This window comes from Eucalyptus grandis, chromosome 11, assembly GCF_016545825.1.
Source record: "Eucalyptus grandis isolate ANBG69807.140 chromosome 11, ASM1654582v1, whole genome shotgun sequence".
NCBI classification, from domain to species: Eukaryota; Viridiplantae; Streptophyta; class Magnoliopsida; order Myrtales; family Myrtaceae; genus Eucalyptus; species Eucalyptus grandis.
Genome location: NC_052622.1, coordinates 5,673,771 through 5,695,217, shown reverse-complemented (window position 1 = coordinate 5,695,217; position 21,447 = coordinate 5,673,771). Strand labels below are relative to the sequence as shown.

The following is a 21,447-nucleotide window of genomic DNA, read 5'->3' as shown; positions in this document are numbered from 1 at the left end:
TATGACGGCATATTTATATGGCTAATTAGACTCTAATATTTATATGAAAATTCCCGAGGGATTCAAAATGCTTGAAGCATGCACTCCCCACAATTTATTCTCAATAAAATTGCAAAGATCCTTGTATGGTTTAAAGCAATCTGGTCGCATGTGGTATAAACGCCTAAGTGAGTACCTAATTAAGGAAAGGTACAAGAATAATCCTATCTGCTCATGCGTGTTTATTAAGAAATCAAAAACCATATTTGCTATTATATCAGTTTATGTCGACGGTATAAATTTAATTAGAATTCCATAAGAGTTAGTTAAAATTGCTTAGTATTTGAAAATGGAGTTTGAAGTTAAAGATTTGGGTAAAACCAAATTTTGTCTTGGTCTAGAGCTTGAGCATAAAGCAAATTGAATAATCGTCCATCAATCAGTATATGTTGAAAAATTGCTTAAACGCTTCAATATGGACAAAGCTTACCCATTGAGCACCCTATGGTTGTAAGGTCTCTAGATCCCAAAAAGGACCTATTTCGTCCTAGAGAATCAAATGAAGAGATACTTAGTCCTAAAGTACCATATCTCAATGCAATTGGGGTTTGATGTACTTGGTACAATGTACGAGACCAGATATAACTTTTGTGGTTAATTTATTGGCACGTTTTAGTTTTGAGCCAACTCGAAGACACTGGAATGGAGTTAAATATATTTTTTGTTATCTCCGAGGAACTATAGATTTGGGATTATATTATTCCAAGGATTCCACTAACTCTAGTTTAGTTGGATATGTTGATGCTGGATATAAATCTAATCCACATAAGGTTCGCTCTCAAATCGGGTATTTATTTTGTTATAACGGTACTGCTATTTCTTGGCGTTCTACGAAACAATCGCTAGTAGCTACATCTTCTAACCACTTTGAGATTATTGCTTTATATCAAGCTTTATATCAAGCTGAAAGAGAGTGTGTTTTGTTAAGATCCGTTATAACGCATATTCATAATTCTTGTTGTCTAATACTGGTTACAAAATCTTCCACTATAATTTATGAAGATAATGATGCTTGTGTTGCATAAGTTAGGGAATGATATATCAAAGGTGATAGGACCAAGTATATCTTGCCGAAATTTTTCTATACTCATGAACTCCAAGAAAGTCGACAAATTGATGTTAAACAAATTCAATCCATAAATAATATTGTAGATCTTTTTACCAAATCAATGCCAACATCAACTTTTGAGAAATTAGTATATGACATTGGTATACGGCGAGTTCACAAGATGCAAGATTGATTAGCCCCAGCAGTGGCTACATGGCTCAATTGAGGGGGAGATATTATGAACTATACATTGCAGAATTGATATGCGGCGAGTTCATAACATGCAAGATTGATTAGCCTTAGCAATGGTTATATATGCATTGCACTTTTTTTTTTCTTTTTGTCCGGTTTTTTCCCAAAGGGTTTTTTCGGCTTAAAGTTTTTAACGAGTCAATTAATGCATCCATAAAATGAATAGATCATAACATTTGTGCTCTGCACTATTTTTCCCTTTTGTCCGGTCTTTTTCAAACTGGGTTTTTTCCGGCTTAAGGTTTTTAACGAGGCAGTATCTTTCGATGCACATTTATAATGAATACAATGAATATTCAAGGGGGAGTGTTATGAAATACATGAATGAATATTTATTATATTCATCTTATTTAATGTACTTATTATGGTACATTTGTATCATACATTTTAAGTACATTTCCTTTATAATGAATGTTTATCTCCCTTATCCAGTACATGTATCATTCAATATATTGATATTAATGATAAATACATTCTTATTCTCCTATAAATAGGAGTTTAGTTTTGATGTACAATACATAACAACAACAATCACAACAGAAACAATGAAATACTAGAAATAATACTCTCTCCTCTTGTTTTTTCTAGTATTTCTGGTGTTCACTTGCTTTCTCTTCTTAATCTCTTATCTGTTATATATTCGCAACGCCATATTTTACAACACTTTTTTTTTTATTCGACAAATTTAGCTTGTCAATAGTTAAGAGGAATGGCTTTGTTCCCGTCAAAAGCATGGGTACCGAATGTTCTTGATTTGCTTAAAGTTGCAATTAACTTGCTAAGGGGAAAGAAGGAAAAAGGGAAACCGGGAGAGATGGCTAGGGAGGCATTGAAGGTGCGCCCCGGGACGGAAAGACTCGCTCAACCATAGGTTTCGGCTGCTAGTCATTACCACGAGCAGGTGAGGGTCGGTCAATCCTAGTAGAGCAATCGCGAGGGCCAATCAACCTTCACAGCGGTGGTGATGATGGCCGAATAATGAGGTCTTACATTTTTGCGCATGTTGCTTCTCCAATCTACCAAATCATTTTCAAGCCTCTCCAATTGGTCGTATGCCATTGGCAGCTTTTGCAAGGTGGGTTAGGTGTTGGTAGAGGTGGCAAAATGGGTTGCGGACCCATTTGCATCCATATTTTTCACAGATTGGTCGAATGTGGGTTATGAAGTTGTAATGGGCCATAACTCACATTCGACCCATTTTAAGTTTTGTTTTATATGGGTCGAAAGTGGGTCACACGTTTTGACCCATTTTCAACTCATTTTTAAAACCTAAAAAACATGGACAGCCCTTCGACCTTCACTTTTGCCGCTTGCCTCCGAGCCGCCTCCGCCACTCGCCATTGCGGCTTGCCTTCGAGTCACCTTTGCCGCTTGCCTCTGAGGCTCGCCTTCGCTGCTCCCTCGAAGGTCGCCAACGGCTAAGCCTCACCATATCTCTCGACATTGCCAACGACTGGCGAGGCTCGAGCTCACCGGCGTTAGGCGGGGCCTCGGCTTCGTTAGATCGGCGAGATCGAGCCTCGCCCGACGCCGGCAAGCTCGAGTCTTACCAATGGCTAGTGAGGCTCAAGACTCACGGATCTGGTGAGACTCGAGCTCGCCGGTGTCGAGGAGGCTCGATCTCACCAGATTTGGTGAGGTCGAGGCCCACCCGACGCCGACGACCGGCGAGGCTTGAGACTTGCCGGATCCGGTGAGGTTCGAGCTCGCCGGTGTCGGGTGGGGCCTTGGCCTCGCCGGATCGGTGAGATCGAGCTTTGCTCGACGCCGGTGAGCTCAATCTCACTTGTGGCCAACTACCGACCGAAGAAGAAGAAGGAAAAAAAGAGAAGAGAAAAAGATAAAATAATTATTAAAATTAAAAATGATATTTTTAAAAATAAAAATTATAAAAATTATTCGAAAAATAAGAAAAATTCAAAAACTCCTCCGAAAATTCGAAAATTCAGAAAACATTAAAAAATCGATTTTTTAAAAAAGTTTTAAGAAATTGTAAAATCTAGTTTTTTTGGGAAATTCGAAAATTCATTTTTTTTCATAAAAAAACCGAAAAATCCAAAAGAATTATAAAAATATTATAAAAAAATCTTCAAAAATGTTAAAATTAATCTCTTGGGCTATTTTCTCCTAGAAAAATTAAAGTATTTCAATTTAGAATTATGCTTAAGTTTGACTAAGGATTTCAATTGTCCTTAGGGACAAATGCCTTTGAATGCATAATATTGATACATTAAGTTTGGTTTCTCTGTACTCTAGTTAGGATTAGCATTGGTCTTCTCTATAGTATTAATTCTTTGCTCTCCCATGCAATTTATTGAACACTTTCCTTGGTTGCTAATTGTTATTTTAATGATTGCGTACTCACATGATCACCTTACATATTAGCAGGTTAGTCTAAAGTTAATCCAAATTACCTCGATTAATATATATATATATATATATATATATATATATATTAAATTAACAAGATTAGGTATCGAAATGACACTAATTGATTAATTAGTGTAATCAAGTCTCCAACCTTAGATTCTCTAGTTGCGTAGGAAGTGAGGTACACTCACATGCCTCACTTTGTTTTTAGTCGACCCCATAGTGGCGGCTCCTTATTGTGAAATTCTTACGAGCACCCCAATGTCATGCGAAGTATGGGCTTAGGAGAGCCCGTGCCTAATCATGGGCTTTAAGTCCGTTCTTTTGGCAATACTCATAAACCTATCCCCTTCCCCAAGGGGTAGGTTGCGACATGCAGTGTAACTCATTGATTTTTGCTTTGAAGGCTCAAAATAGGTTCTTGTGCATGATCTCATGTCAAATGGATTCTTGGATAAGCATATCTTCACTGAGGAAGGTGACAAGTTTCTTGATTACATGAAAATATGTGAGATCGTTCTTGGGGTGGCAAGAGGAACTGAATACTTACATTAGGAAAATAATAGATGACAATAGTTGGACTTCGGTGTATAAAGTTAACCTTGACCATTGGCCTTCAATGAGCAAATTCCCAAAAATGCTTGAAGGAGATATTAGTAAACTTCAAATGCCTCCTAAACCGCTTATTTACCCACTAGATGAGCCGGTGAACAATGACAAAGCCAAGATGGAACTAGAAACATTCTCAACTTCATTAAATGATCCTACAATTTCCATCCATTTGGAGATAGCAATAATGTTTAGAGAACCATCCTTAGTTTGATTGGAAAAGGTTGGGGAAAAGTGCCAAAAAAAGTCCTAAACCTTTTGCCTTTGTGCCGATTTAGTCCTAAACCTTTTTCTGGTGCCGATTCAGTCCTAAACCTTTTTAAGTTGTGCCAATTCAGTCCTTTTGGCTGGATTTTGCTTATCGGACGCCGTCGGCCGACATGGACAATTTTTAATAATATTTTAATATTTTAATATTTTATATTTTATATTTTATATATTTATATATTTATATTTTATATTTTATATTTTATATTTTTGTCTTTTTCCTCCGGCTGGTCGCCGAGGCTCGGCGACCGCCGAGGCCACTTGTCGGTGAGGGCGAGGCCGACCATCCGCGAGGTCGAGCCTCGTCGGCCCGCCGGCCATGGGCGAGGTCGGGAGGTTCGCCCTCGTCGGATCTCGACGAGGCGAGCCTTGCCCATGGCCTGATCTCGGCGAGGCGGCCATGGGCGAGGCTCGCCCGCCGGATCTCGGCGAGGTCGAGCCTCGCCGGCCATGGGTGAGGCTCGCCTCGCCAGATCCGGTGAGGGCGAGCCTCGCCCATGGCCCGATCCGGCGAGGCTCGCGTCGCCCATGGCCGGCGAGGGCCGGCGAGGCTTGCCTCGCCGATCCGGCGAGGTCGGCCTCGGCCTTGCCGGCGGTGGCCTCGCCCGATCACCGGACCTCGGCGACCGGCCGGAGGAAAAAGACAAAAAGAAAAAAAAAAAAATAAAAAGAAAAAAATTAAAATTAAAAAATTAAAAAATTATTAAAAATTATTAAAAATTGTCCATGTCGCGCCGATTAGGCCACGTCAACCGGCCGACATCCAGTCAGCAAAATCTGGCCAAAATTGGCCGGAAAGGACTGAATTGGCACACCTTAAAAATGTTTAGGACTGAATCGGCACTAAAAAAACGTTTAGGACTAAATCGGCACAAAGGCAAAAGGTTTAGGACTTTTTTGGCACTTTTCCCGAAAAGGTTGTATACTTGTTATATTCCAGATTATGTTAGGAGGGACTTATTTTCGAGATTGTGTTATTCTAGCTCTTAGGTTAATGTTGTGTCCTTGTAGTTCATACGGTTTAACTCTCTTGCATCCTCCTTCAACTGGATAAACAAATTGGCAAGAAAGCAAAGACAAAAATGGTGAGGGAAGGTGATAGACATCGAGAATTTTCCTTCCTCATAATGTGATTAAGGGCTATTCAATTTAGAAGCTAACTGTAACATGCGATCTTGCTACTTAACAGGCCACTGTCGGCATATGATTTGTCGATATCAAGAACTGCTGGTTTCAACTTATAAATTCATTTTTAGAGAAAATATACATGTATCCGTTTTACAAAGTAAACACTACTCACCTACGCCAGAAATAACTCTTATCAAAATGGAAAAAGGAAGGTCCTAGATGGAACGATTCTATGAAGTTTATATTGAAAAGAAGCTGGTTGTAGCTTGATTCGAGTGAAGATTAATGTTCACAAGTTCTATGTGGGTGATCTATCACGAACTGGACCGATTGGCTAGTCAAATAAAGAAAACGGGTAATGTTTTGAATTTGTTCTTTAATGATGTGGAAGAGGGACAAAAGGAACAATATTTGCTCCAGCACAGCGGGAAAAATTGCTGTTGTTTTTGGCCTTACAAGTACTCCAGTCCGAAATCTGTTGGGGTGTTTAAAAATCTCCAAATTTTGCGGAGATTGTCATTCTGCGATCAATATCTCCATGGCAAACGGAAGATATATGGTCGTAAGGGATGCAAACCGGTTCCACCATTTTACGGACTAAACATGCTCATACAATGACTACCGGCCACAATGCTTCTTAAATTGTCTCATTCATTGTGTAAATTAAATCTCCGTTTTTTATTCTCCTTTCTTTTTATGTTACTTGAACTGGGATTCTATTATTTCCCTAGCAAGCCCAACAATGTAAATATTATGTCCTGAAATTTATATAGATTTGGCACTCCTACTGTCGAGAGACCAAGCAGAAGACCTCAAATGATGATTTATGGAATCGAAAACAGTCACGCTTTGCCCTTTGGATTTTTTTGGAGTGCTGTTTTCGGACACTGCATATTTATGTTCTGTTCTATCCTCTTCTATTCTGGGCGTTCCCAACATGCAGTCCTGATGCCCCATAATTCATTCATTGGCCGAATATTCTGTATGATTTTTGTTTTGGAAAATTTGCTCGTAATGGCTCTGACTGTTTTTTTTTTTGGGGGCCAATGACTGACTTTTAGTTAGTCTACATTTTCGGATGTGGCAATTTCTTGTGCTTTATCTTCAACTATGCGAGTTCATGCCATAAGTTGCTACAGCATTTCCCAAACTGCTTCAGAGTGTATAAATTTAGGAAATTGGCGATGAGAAGAAACAAGAGCAGCCTTCGTGGGCAAACACTGGTTTAAAACCGAGAGGCATGATCCTGGAGGGGTTCATGCAATGATCAAGCAACCGCAAGTATTGCATCTACTTTTTGGTGAGGAAAATGTTTTCTGTCAAATGGGGCATCGTTCCTGCTGTACATCTTAGCTCCATATTGTTCCTCTGCAAGGCTTCTACTATTACAGCATTTGGACTTGTCAGAGCGGGGGAAAGCAACAAGTACTCGTTACTAGTTTACCCTCAGCAAATGGCTGCATGTAATCTAAAGCTGTTCGACTACAATGCACACCTTAACTGTCAGTTGTTGCCGGCAATGTGTTTTATCAGTGGTAGCAATATGATCTTCTAAACATACAATTCCTATCAAAAGAATACTCATGCCCTCTGAAGCAAGAGTTGACGAGGCGAATTACACTATGCTACACATCATGCCATGAGCCTAAAAAGCCACTTGCACTCTCGAATGATGCATGTATTTAAAGGAGGGCAGATGACTGGATGCAGAAAGTTAAGTAAAGTCCACAAGCAGGTAATTTGACTTAAGAATCCTATAAAGTAGGTGAGTAGCTTTAAGATAAATTGAGTTTCTTACTCATTCTCGAGGTTTTTCATGCTCACTGGAGAATCATCCTGATGAGAAAGACTACTCCTTGTGACAAGAGGCCGTGGAACTGTCTCTTTCAGTTCCATCGACATTCATTGCTCCACTGCATCGTGAAAGGAGGGCTAGAACCATTGAAACCTCACATAATGAAGTGTTCAAAGTGCGACAACCAGACCCACCCAATGGATGGCAGAATTCATAGGCTTAACTTCAAGGTCTACATGAACAGACTTCCAGAAGCAAATAATAATGAACAGGGCCTCACTTAGGAGGGGACTCGACAAGAGGCTCAAGGAATTAGGGGAGATTCATCGAAAAAGGTCTCTGAGTAAAAGGTGGGTAAAGGACAATTTGGGCCTACATTGCATATCAATTCCTCTTGCGAAGGAACTCACTATTGACGCGGCGGTGTACTGACAGATTGCTCCTCGTCATCGTGAACTTTCTCCATCACAATGTAGTAAATACAGGTACGGATTCTATGCAAGATCTCTTTGCTTTGCTCCATATTGAGTAAGCTAAAGTGCTAGTTACAAGTGTCTCTGCTTATTCTTGAATTCTGCAACATTTTCGCATCTACTCTGTGGACAAAAACTGGCTCTTGTTGGAATTTCCTGGTCATATAATGTCTAGAGCTTTGGGATTGTCTTCTCGGTTTTTATGTTTTCTTTACGTACTTCTATATTTGAGAAAAGATAGCGTGATTGATGCTAATTCGACATTTTCCACGGTAAGCCGTGGGATAGGGAGTACTCATTCTTTTTACCGTCATTTCTCAGCCTGACCATTTACTCATATCGATAAAAAAAAATCAGTTTGGCGGGGAGCTACGAGGAAAACAATTCAATAGAAAGGCCATTTGAGAATTTATCTAAAGATGATGGAACGAAATGCTTGGCGAAATGATAAATAAAGCTTCCAAGCTAACATTCTCAGTGGTTTGTGTATAATACCATGTTCAACATAAACCTTAATAGAAAGGCCAAATAAAACATCTTTCCAAACTATTTGATGTAGCAATGCTATGTCCTTGGACACCAATTGTGATGACCCAGACCCGAGCAGTACGGAGGGACGGACTAAAATCGCCTCGGCAAAATGCAGGCGAGGCTAAGGGCATGTCTCCCGTCTCACATCGCTTAGGGGGGAATCCTGAGCTACCTTATAATGTTTGTGTCTCTCTAACTGTACAAACGCGTTTTCTTGGGGTAGTATAGGCTGCCTGAGAAGAATAAAACCGTGAGGATTTAGTGTCCAAAGTGGACAATATATGTACAGTGGAGACCCGGGTCGCAGTACGCGGGCGAGGCTAAAGACATGTTTCCTGTCCCACATCGCTTAGGAGGCTTGGGTCCCTTTAATTGTATATATGCATTTTCTTGAGATAGTATGGGCTACCTAAGAAGAACAAAACCGTGAGGATTTAGTGTTCAAAGCGGACGATATGTGTACAGTGGAGACTGGGTCCTTACACAAATCATAAAATCTCAAGTTGATCTAGATATTGAGTTTCGTCTTTTCTGGAGATAGAGTTCTTTCGATAAGTTTTGAGATTTTGCTCATTCAAAATGTCATCACGATATTGCATGTTCTTTGCTTACTTGCATATTCCTGAAGGTGAAAAATTGAACGGAGCATAAAATTTCGTACTGTTTTGAATAAATCCAATGATTTGTTCTTTTGGGAATACATAAATGTTGACAACGTAAAAAAAATTCTCCTTGTTTGCATTGATTTGTTTTTTGTTTTTGCCACTCAAATAGGTTAAAATTTACGATGCCTTAATCTGCAGAAATATAACCATCAGATTGAAATACAATGAGAACTCATATACAATCAAAGTAGAATATAGGCTAGCTTAAGGACTCATTAGATGGGCATAAGAGCTAAACTATTGGAATTATTAGCTGCTCTATTTGGATCAAGATTAAGAACCACATCAACATTTTTGTTCATATCCTCATCATCATCAACTCGCCACAAAGTTCTCTCTTAAAAATTCCATCCAACTAAAAAGCATATTGTCCTTCCCCCAGTCGCAATCAAACATAAAATATTTGGTCCCAAAGCTGAGAAAGAAAGAGGGAAGCTTCCCTTAATTTCAAACATCTTTGCTTTCCATTATGATGTGAATCATTGCGGAAGGATCGTTCTACAAAGACCTAGACGGTGCGAATTACGAACCTCGACCTCCAATCAAACCTATGATTGGCAATCTTGGTATGAACATGACCTGTTGACGAATGCGTGTTGACCAACCAACGTTATAGACGCCACGAGCGAAAGAATTCGCTATCTCGCTCGATAAGTCAAATCGACCGCCAAAGAGAATCTTGATAAGGTCAAGTCCTCAAAAGAACAAAAGAGAAGAAAAAACCTCTCAATTCTTGTCCTTAAAAAATAAAATATATCTGTCCCCCAAAGAAATTCAGTCAGTCTTATATATAGGCCTTCTAGCCGCCACACAAACCCTAAAACCAACCCTAAAAAAAAAACTAATGCGTCCTATTCTAGAATATTCCTAAACAAGAAGAATATTCCTATTTGATTTTGTCAAATATTTGGTTACCAGATAATCAAATTGTGCCAAGATTTCCAAGATTCTTCAAGATCTGATCCAAGGTCATCTCCACGCCAAAGATCACAAACCATGACACCAACAGCTTGCCTAAAGTGCTTGGCCCACGCTCGAGTGATCGAACCAATAGGAATAGATAATGGGTCTTTAGCACCTCCTCCTCGATATGGCTCGATGTCCACATCATTTCCTCCCCCGTGCAAAGGATTTGCCCTCAAATCATTACTGGCATAAAAAATAGTCAAGTCAGAAACATTAAATATGGCACTAACGTCATACTTACCTGGAAGATCAAGCTTGTAAGCATTATTGTTAACTCTTTCCAAAACCATGAATGATCCATCCCCTCGTGATAATAACTTAGAATGTCGCTGCTCAAGAAATCTCTCTTTACGCATATGAACCCAAACCCAATTGACGGGTTCAAACACCACTTCCTTGCGCCCTTTGTTGGCTTGCCTTGCATATTGCTCAGTCTTGCGCTCAATATTTGCGCGCGTCTTCTCATGTAACGCCTTGACAAATTCAGCTTTCTTTGCTCCATCTAACTCCACACGCTCATCAACAGGTAAAGGGGTTAAATCTAATGAAGTTAACGGATTAAAACCATAGACAACCTCAAATTGTGTAAATTTAGTAGCGGAATGCATGCTCCTATCATATGCAAATTCAACATGTGGCAGACAATCTTCCCAAGATTTTATGTTCTTTTTAATAATAGCACGCAACAATACCCTTAAAGTTCTATTACCTACCTCGGTTTGACCATCGGTCTGTGGATGACAAGTAGTAGAAAATAACAACCGTGTTCCTAATTTTTTCCACAATGTTTTCCAAAAGTAGTTAAGAAATTTAGAATCTCGATCTGAAACAATCGATCTAGGCATGCCATGCAAACGTACAACTTCCCTAAAGAACAAATCAGCAACATGAGATGCATCATCAGTTTTATGACAAGGTATAAAATGAGCCATCTTTGAAAACCGATCAACAACCACATATATAGAATCTCTACCATTCTTAGACCTCAGCAATCCTAACACAAAATCCATAGAAATATCAGTCCAAGGATGCGTTGGAATAGGTAATGGTGTATACAAGCCATGCGGTTTAGTTGTATACTTAGATTGCTTACAAGCAATACATCTCTCACAGACACATATGACATCTCTCTTCATATGTGGCCAATAAAAATGTTCATGCAGCACTTCATAAGTCTTATTAATGCCAAAATGCCCCATTAAACCACCACTATGTACTTCTCGCACCAACAATTCACGCCAAGAACACTTAGGCAAACATAGTTTGTTTTCATGAAAAAGATAATCTTCATGCCTATAAAATTTATCAAATGTAGTGTGTTCACATGCTTCATACACTCTCCCAAAGTCATCATCATCAGTATATAAACCCTTAATATGCTCAAAACCTAGACACTTTGCTTCTAAAATAGTTAGAATTGCATACCTTCGAGAAAGTGCATCGGCTACCACATTCTCATTACCTTTCTTGTACTTGATCACATATGGAAAAGTCTCGATGAACTCCATCCATTTGGCATGTCTTTTATTCAACTTTCGCTACCCTTTCAAGTACTTCAAGGTCTCATGGTCGGTGTGGATCACAAACTCCTTTGGCCATAAATAATGTTGCCAAGTCTCTAAAGCTCGCACTAAAGCATACATCTCTTTATCATAGGTAGGATAATTCAATGTTGCTCCACTCAATTTTTCGTTGAAATAAGCTATGGGACATCCTCCTTGCATCAGCACAGCTCCAATTCCTGTACTAGAAGCATCGCACTCTATCTCAAAAGTAGCACTGAAATTTGGCAAAGATAACAAAGGAGCATTAGTCAACTTATCTTTTAAAAGATTAAATGCTTTATCTTGCTCTTCTCCCCACGGGAAATCCACGTGCTTCTTGATAACCTCAATTAAAGGTGCGGCAATGGTGCTGAAATTTCTCACAAATCGTCGATAAAAACTCGCAAATCCATGAAAGCTACGCACCTCTCCTATGGTCTTAGGCGTTGGCCATTCATGGATTGCTTTGACCTTTTCTTCATCAACCTGTATACCATCAGCATTAACAACAAATCCTAGAAATACTAATTTGTTGGTAACAAAAGAGCACTTCTTTAGATTAATGTATAATTGCTCGGTCCTTAAAACCTGCAATACAGCTCGCACATGCTCAATATGGTCATAAGGACTTTGGCTATATATCAAGATGTCATCAAAATAGACAACCACAAATCAACCAATAAAAGCACGCAAAACATGATTCATAAGTCGCATAAACGTGCTCGGTGCATTAGTTAATCCAAATGGCATTACTAATCAGTCATATAATCCATATTTGGTCTTAAATGCAGTTTTCCATTCATCACATTCTTTCATCTTAATTTGATGATAGCCACTTTTCAAATCGATCTTAGTGAAAATGTAAGAACCATGCAACTCATCAAACATGTCATCTAACATAGGATTAGGATGTTAATATTTTACCGTAATATTATTGATTGCTCGGCAATTAACACACATTCGCCAAGTTCCATCCTTCTTTGGCACCAACAAAACAGGGACGTCGCACGGGTTAAGACTCTCTCTCACATACCCCCGTTCCAAAAGTTCGCTAACTTGCCGCTGAAGTTCCTTTGTCTCCTCGGGATTACTTCGATATGCGGGTCGATTAGGTAATGGCGCACCAGGAATCAAGTCAATTTGATGTTCTATGCCTCGAATAAGTGGTATCCCTTGAGGAAGTTCATCAGGAAAGATATCTTCAAATTCCTGCAATAAAGACACAATAGGACTAGGCAAACTTGGGTCAAGATCGTTAGTAGAAAACAAAACCTCCTTGTATATAAGTACAAGCATTGGTCGATCTAGAACTAAAGCTCTCATCACTTCACTTGATTTTGCATAAAAATTATTTTGCCTCTTTTCTTTCCTCTCTTCTTTTCCCTTGGTTTTTACCACAATTCTTCTCTCGGCCTCTCATTTTCCTTGCGTCTCGACACACCACGCAAGCCCTCGGATTTCTCACATTTTCTCTCTCTCTCTCGGCTTCTCGCTAACTTTAACTGATCTTGATACACCTCACTAGGTGTCATTGGTACCAAGGTATAAGTCTTTTGATTCATCACCAATGAATAACAATTAGTATATCCATCATGATGTACCTTTCGATCATATTGCCATGGTCTTCCAAGCAAGATATAACCCGCTTGCATAGGTACAACATCACACTCTACCTCGTCCTTATATCTCCCTATCTCAAATGAGATTTGGACTTACTTCGACACTTTCACCTCTCCACTATCATTCAACCATTGAAGTCTATAAGGCCTAGGGTGTTTTTTTCGTCTTCAAACCCAACTTATCCACCATAATACAACTTGTCACATTTGCCCAACTACCTCCATCAATTATCATACTACAGATCTTACCATTCACCACGCATCTTGTATGAAACAAGTTATCTTTTTGTTGGTGATGCTCCTCCTCCTTTACTTGCACACTCAGAGAACGCCTAACCACCAATAAGTCTCTTTTTATAGCCACTTCTTCATCACTACAATCCTCCAATGGTGGCATCTCATCATCCTCTTCTTCCCTTTCACTTTCGGACTCAATAACACCATGTCCAGTCATGATCATCACCCTCCTATTAGGGCATTGATTCGCCATATGACCCATGCCCAAACACTTAAAACATTTAATTTCACGAGTTATAGTGTTAGGGTTTTCGGTTTTACCAAAAGCCGGATTCGTTCCAACTTTACCGTCCCTCTCCTTCTCCTTTGAGGTTTCGGTTTTGGTGTTGTTTCCTCTCCAATTGAGCTTTTCATCTCTTTTCCAATTGGATCTCCAATTCTGATTTGAACCTCCTCCATTCTTGTGATTTCGATCCAACTTCAATTGCCGCTCAACTTTGATAGCTTTGTCCACCAATTCCTCCAATTCAACATAGTGTTGCAGCTCCACCACCCTTGCTATGTCTCGGCTCAAACCACTCAAAAATCTTGACATTGTGGCCTCACGATCCTCCACCACATTAGCACGGATCATGGCAATCTCCATCTCCTTGTGATACTCTTCCACGCTTTTATTACCTTGTGGAAGATTTTATAACTTTTGAAACAAATCTCGGTGGTAATGACTAGATACAAAACGCCTTCTCATCACCGCTTTCATCTCATCCCACGTCTCTACCGGTCTTTCAGTATTGCACCTCCTACTAGTCATAAGTTGATCCCACCAAATTATAGCATAATCAATAAATTCAACAGTTGCAATTTTTACCTTTTTGAGCTCAGAGTATCGTTGGCAATCAAATACCATCTCCATGCGTTTCTCCCATTCTAGATACGCATCGGGATCATTCTTCCCTTGTAAAGAAGGAATCTTCATCTTGATATTACCAAGTTCATTATCTTCTCGGTGTCTAAACCCTCGGGCTCCATTCCACCTTCCAAATCGAGCATCTCGATCATCCTCCATGTCAACCTCATCATCATCATAATGCCACTGCCTTCTATGTCGTGTTCTAGAGGTGTCTCACTGATGTTGCGGCCTTTCCCGGGGTAGCTCTCGGTCACATCAACCCTCATGTCATTCCCCATCATTCGGCCACTAAGCTCCTCCACTACGGCCTTCAATTGCTGGATGCTTTCCACGAGCGCTTCATCCCTTCGTATGGAGTCAACCTCCTTTTGATTCACACTTTCTTCATGCGACATATTTTAGACCTGCAAGTAAACGTTAGTCACAAAAATACTCACCAATCACTCCCTCACGTGTTTCTCTCAAGGTGTTTGTCACTCCCCTCGTGTTTAACTCAAGTGTAGGCTTTTTCCACCCTCAATTGAGCTTACACACTCTTGCCTTTTTCCTCTTGTATTCTCTTTTCACAAGCTTTTTATTGGACTCAAAACCTATCTCTCAACCCCCTCATGACAATCAATCGAACTAATCAAACAAGATTATATCACTATTGATTTTGTTTAAGCAAGTAACAATTTCAAACCAACAAGTACAACTTTCGAAATTTCAATTGAAACGCAAATCACTATTGATTTTGTTTCAATTCGGTCTACTAACAAACAAGTCGCCTTCTTTGATTTTTTTTTTTGTTCGGCTAATTTTTTTTTTTTTGAAAGCTGTTTTTTTTTTTTGCACACTTTTTTGTGTGTGCGTTTTCTTTCTCTCCTTATTTTTTTGTTTTTTTTTTTACAAACTCAGATACAATTTAAAATGCTAGAAAAGAAAATTTAAAACTAATAACAAACAATTACGTATGGAAGCATAAAAGCAATTGGATCCCTAAATTAGCTAGAACCGAAACCCTAGCTCAATAAATCTCAAATTTCTGAATAGCAACAGAAAATTAAAGATAAATAGACCTTGTAGAAGCAAGCTCTAATACCAAACTGATGTGAATCGTTGTGAAAGGATCGTTCTATGAAGACCCAGATGGTGCGAATTGCAAACCTTGACCTCCAATCAAACCTGTGATTGACAACCTCGGTATAAACGTGACCTGTTGACGAACGCATGTCAACCAACCAACGTTATAGACACCACGAGCGAAAGAATTTGCTATCTCGTTCGATAAGTCAAATCGACTGCCAAAGAGAATCTTGATAAGGTCAAGTCCTCAAAAGAGCAGTAAAAGAAAACCTCTCAATTCTTGTCCTTAAAAAATAAAATATATCTGTCCCCCAAAGAAATTCAATCAGTCTTATATATAGGCCTTCTAGCCGCCACACAAACCCTAAAAAAAAAACATAATGCGTCATATTCTAGAATATTCCTAAACAAGAAGAATATTCCTATTTGACTTGGTCAAATATTTTGTGACCAAATAATCAAATTGCGCCAAGATTTCCAAGATTCTTCAAGATCTGATCCAAGGTCATCTCCACGCCAAAGATCACGAACCATGACACCAACAACTTGCCTAAATTGCTTGGCCCGCACTCGAGTGATCGAACTAGTAGGAATAGATAATGGGTCTTTAGCACCTCCTCTTCGATATGACTCGATTTCCACATCACATTTTGTAATAATTCTTTTCAAGATTCTAAACTGAAGATTGGGTCCATCCAGTAAGGCTTTCATGCAGTGCATTGTAAGCATTGAAATGGTTGAGTTGAGATTGACTTGTGTTACCCCTTGAATGGCCGAGCTTTAGCATAGTGTCTATTGTGTCCTGGGCACGATCTTGTCACATTTGCAACTAATTTACCCCTCCGACCACCGTGCCTCAAAGCATCAAAGAGATGCTCGAGACTCAAAAGGGTAATATAGTAAATGTCTTTAAAAAGTTTCAAGAATGAGAATGAGAAAACAGCTAGTTTGATTAAGGTAATATTTTGGCTACGTGCTGACAGGAACATATATACATCCTATTTTCTAATCAATTTACAACTTGTATTTTGTACATAAAGTACAGGCATTATCTTAGCCTTCTTAATGAGCATCATGAAGAACGCGCTATTATAATTATTTCAATGTCATTCACTTTTATTAGCTCAAAAGTAAAGTGACATAAGACAGGACAAAAGTCTTATTACTAATTAAATTTAAAAATGAGAAAGCATGATTCTCGTGGGTTGGCAAAAAACAAGTCCGTCCACTCTTCCTGCTTTCTTACTTTTTAACTCTCTTTTTGCGCAGGGTCCAATAAAATAAATCAACCTCTATCAAATCTTGTTTAATAGTCACGCCGAAGTTTTCTTCCGCATCTAGATAGCTTTTTTTAAACAAAATTGGTTCATTGTATCAATCCAACAAAGTTAAACAGAAGTGGAGATCAAAAGAGATATTGTTAGTTTGAAGTGATAGCATTGATTGCACGCACTAATCACCAATCCACAGCAAAGGCTATCGGGGTTGCTTCTGTCTTCAATGATTCTTTAAGCATGTCTCCCTTATGATTCTGGCTAAGAACGATATCCCCCTTATCTGCCGTGTCCATCATTGACTTGCAATTTTTTTCAATTTGTGTGATGTACAAAGTCGTTAGAATCCACTATTGCTTCGAATTGTCCCCACGTGGGTCCCATCTCTACATAGCTGTATTAGCAACTCGTTCATTCTTGCCACGTGCATTATAGGAATACTACTATAGTACAGGTATATACGAATATGCTTTTAAGCGGAGTCTAGGAGTGGGTATTTTATGTAATTACTATGCACATAAACTATTGAAAATTTATACAATATAACTTCATATAAGGATTTTTTCAGATTTGCATGACAAAACATGTATTCGTTCATGACTAGATCGAAGATGATGCTGTGCAAAAAATTAATTACCATATAAGATGCTTTTCTTATAGTGATTATTTACTTTATAAAATAAATTTGATGGCGTAAGAAATCAGAATTACGTCTAAAGTTTTGTGACTTAATTTAGCAAATATGGAATACATATCAAGCGACCAAGTGTCGACTATGGAGGAGAAAAATTTCAAAGGTGGAGGAGAAGGGAGGAGAGAACGAAGAAGAAAATAAGAAGAAAGTGAGTGTATCAGAAGGAGGTGGACTTGTTTGTTGATGGGATGCGGACCCAAGAATCACGGGGAGAAAGGGGAAGCAAAGTGGAGATGGTGGAGAAGGAAATATCAAATGTGAAAGAAGATTCCCTGAATTCTTTATGTGATTAAAGCATCGTCTCGAATGGGGATGGCCACCGGCCGTTCCACTAATAATTGAACCTAAGTTTGGGTCCACTTCTTTAATTTCTTGACTTTCCATCCATCTATTAGGTTGACTTGGGCTTCTCTATAAGACTTGGCAACTTCAAGTCTTCAATCAAACAAGGATCGTCCGATCATCTTTCAATCTTTTCATATTGCGCCCCCTCCACACCAGCCAAGCGATTCTTTACCAGTTTCTCTTTGCCAGAAGACAACAGAGGCATGGTTAACGCCCTCGGTTCTATGAATATCCATCAGGTGTTGCTACTCACTCTTGTTCTATTTCCAGCAATAGCTTGTAGTGCCAAGAGTAATCGGCTGGGCGTTTCATCCTGTGGTGATATTCACAATATACGATATCCGTTTCGATTAAAGAGTGATCTAAAAGAACGTGGTGTCTACAAGCTGAATTGTGAAGATAATCACACTGTTTTACATCTTGATAAGGGCCGATTCTACGTGCAGTCTATCAATTATACCTCTAATCAAATCAGATTGGTTGATGACGGATTGCAAAAGGATAATTGCTCATCTCTCCCTCGTCATTCATGGGCGTTGTATAACTTCGAGAATAGTGACAATTTAATCAACCCATACTATAGGGGCGACAAAGGTACATTGGTCATCGTGAACTGCTCAAAGCCAGTTAGGAATCTATTCTATATCACTGCCGGTCCATGCATTATGGGGTCATACTCTTCCAACACATCATTGTATTGGAACTTGTACGCTTTGGTCAATCCAAAAGCATCGGATGTTAGGGATTTTTGCACCACTTACAGGTGGACATGGGTATCATTTAATTTTGGGGGTGAAGAGCAGATTAATAGCAGCTCCTACAACTACAAGCTAATCCATAAGATCATGACTGATGGATTCAGTCTCCCCTTTCCACATTCAAGGACGAAAGTTTTCATGTGCTTCTTTGATTTCTTCAACATCTACTATGGTTCTGCGAGTTGCAAATCCTTTCAATACTATGGTAAGCATCTGTTAGCAATGAAATTTTACCGCCATTTTGCATGATTATGTACATTCTTTCACTTGCCAATTCTCTTCAAAACAGGAAAATGAAGGAAATATTTGAAATCCACATTCCTTTCCACGGAATGGCTAGAACTATTATGCGAGCAGCCACATGACTTTTATTTTTTTTGGCATATAGTTTATATTTTGGCCTTTTTTCTTAATTAGTTTCAATAAATCACTTAATTAATATTCCAAAAGACACTCACTAGCACATTCCTTAAAAAATTGTATTCATGTATAGAAAGGGGGCAAAATTATTAATAAAAAATAAGAATCACTATTTCTCTATATTTGGTGACTGCTAACAAAGCAACGGGAGTTTCTTGTATTGTCTATCATCTATGTCAAATGAAGCTTTTTATTTCCTTGTATTTGCAATTGCACACCCTACTTCTCATATTCTTCTGGACAAAAACTAACTTATACAAAGGAGCTTGCCACTACTCTGTTTTCTCGTGAGTTTGTTTTCCAACATTGTTTTCTTTCGATTCCTTTTCTCATCATTGATTCATTCCACAGGTGGTCCTTTGGCATTCTATACGGCAGTGTGGACAACTCTTGATTTTACATCACTACTAGGTAAGCCGCAATGATTTGTTCTTAAAATAATAAAAAAAGGCCAAACTTATTCTAACATATAAAATTTTCTCAAGTGTTTTTCTGTGTAGTGAAATTCGTAATCGGGACACCATTAGTCACAACATTTCTAATTTACAAGTACAGAAGAAGGCACTTAGCAATGGATGAGAACATTGAAGAATTTTTGCAAGCTCATAACAATTTTTTGCCCATAAGGTACTCTTACTCGAATATTAAGAAGATTACCGGAAATTTTAAGGACAAACTAGGTGAAGGGGGATATGGTTCTGTGTACAAAGGAACACTCAGAAGTGGCAATGAAGTGGCTATCAAGATTTTGAAGCAGTTCAAGGCCCATGGCCAAGATTTTATCAATGAGATGGCTACTATTGGAAGAATTCATCATGTTAATGTAGTGCAACTCATTGGTTTTTGCTTTGAAGGCTCAAAACAAGCTCTTGTGTATGATTTCATGTCGAATGGATCTTTGGATAAGCATATTTTCACTAAGGAAGAAGAGAAGTTCCTTGATTACAAGAAAATATATGAAATCTCTCTTGGGGTGGCAAAGGGGATTGAATATTTACATCGAGGGTGTGACATGCAAATACTACACTTTGATATCAAACCTCACAACATTCTTTTAGACAAGAACTTCACTCCGAAAGTTTCTGATTTTGGACTCGCGAAACAATATCCGATTGATCATAGCATAGTCTCAGTAACTGCTGCAAAAGGAACCTTGGGATATATGGCGCCTGAGTTTTTCTACAAAAGCATTGGAGGTATATCTTATAAAGCAGATGTCTATAGTTTTGGGATGTTACTCATGGAAATGGCAGGTAGAAGAAAAAATGTAAATGCAAATGTGGAACACTCAAGCCAAATTTATTTTCCGCTATGGGTGTATGACCAAGTCAATGAAGGAAAAAATGTTGAGATGGAAAAAGTGGTAGAAGAGGAAAGGGGGGTGATAAAAAAAATGATAATAGTTGCACTATGGTGTATACAATTAATCCCTACCCATCGACCTCCAATGAACAAAGTTTTAGAAATGCTTGAAGGAGATATTGGGAATATTCAAATGCCTCCGAAACCGCTTCTTTACCCATCAGATGAGCCAATTGATGATGACAAGGCCGAGATGGAATCAGAGACATTTTCAAGTTCATTACGTGCTCCGACAATTTTCAGTAGTTTTCTACTTGGAGATAACAATGATATTTAGAGGACAAGGAACTGTTTAATTGAAAAGCTTTGCTCCCCCAATATAGTAGTATGTTGGGAGGAAGCTGAGGTAGTTTAGCTTGCGATTGATTACATTTTGGTTTCTTCTTGCTCTTAGGTTACTATAGTGCTATTGTACTTCATATATATTTTACTCTCTTGCATTCTCCTTCAAAAGGATAAACAAATTGGTGAGAGGAGGGACAAAAAACGGTGGGGCAATGGGACGGATATTAAGAATTTTCCTCTCTCATTATGTGATTTAGGGTAATGCCAATTAGAAAGCAAATATTATAACCTGGGATCTAGCTTCTTAACGTGCTACCACCGGCATATGGTTTCGCGGTATCAAGAACTACTAATTTCGAATTAAAACGTCTATTTTACAAATGATTTTTCTATTCTAAAAATGCAATCTATCCTAGAAATTGCAACTAATTTACCCTAAGACAAATTTTATGAAATTCGAAATTTAAAAATGCAAAAATGATTTAGCTAGATTAAGATTTCATCTAATTTAAACTAGGGATTAAGTCATATTAAATCCTAATTTAAACTAAGACATTATCTAAATCTTAAATGCAATTTATCTAAAAAGATTATCTAAATTTAAAATGAAACATGCAATTCTAATCTAATATGCACAATGATTTTGTGTGTGTTTTTCTTTATGAAATTCGAAATTAAAACTAACACATAATTAAACATGCAATTCAAATAAAAAACTAACAACCTAAATGAACGCACTTTTTGTTTCCTTTTTCATGATTGAAAATAAAACCCCTATTTTAAACATACAA

General features: G+C 38.5%; 2 protein-coding genes across 2 annotated transcripts; both read left to right on the top strand.

Moving 5' to 3' along the window:
• Positions 1 to 17,987: 17,987 nt before the first annotated feature.
• Positions 17,988 to 18,841, top strand: LOC108956137. Its single transcript, XM_039305733.1, has one exon. It carries the CDS (start codon positions 18,035 to 18,037, stop codon positions 18,836 to 18,838), a length of 804 nt encoding a protein of 267 aa, XP_039161667.1. The 5' UTR covers positions 17,988 to 18,034; the 3' UTR covers positions 18,839 to 18,841.
• Positions 18,842 to 19,074: 233 nt separating this feature from the next.
• On the top strand, positions 19,075 to 20,855 carry LOC104427017 (rust resistance kinase Lr10). The gene is made up of 3 exons (XM_039304975.1): positions 19,075 to 19,135; positions 19,361 to 19,420; positions 19,495 to 20,855. The coding sequence occupies exons 1-3, from the start codon at positions 19,075 to 19,077 to the stop codon at positions 20,646 to 20,648; spliced, it is 1,275 nt and encodes a 424-aa protein (XP_039160909.1). The 3' UTR covers positions 20,649 to 20,855.
• The last annotated feature ends 592 nt before the right edge of the window (positions 20,856 to 21,447 follow it).

Coding starts and splice junctions, on each gene's coding strand:
- LOC108956137 (XM_039305733.1), top strand. CDS start 18,035: ATGGTTAACGCCCTCGGTTCTATGAATATCCATCAGGTGTTGCTACTC.
- LOC104427017 (XM_039304975.1), top strand. CDS start 19,075: ATGTATAGAAAGGGGGCAAAATTATTAATAAAAAATAAGAATCACTAT. Junction 19,136..19,360: donor TCACTATTTCTCTATATTTG/GTGACTGCTAAC, acceptor TTCATTCCACAG/GTGGTCCTTTGGCATTCTAT. Junction 19,421..19,494: donor TGATTTTACATCACTACTAG/GTAAGCCGCAAT, acceptor AATTTTCTCAAG/TGTTTTTCTGTGTAGTGAAA.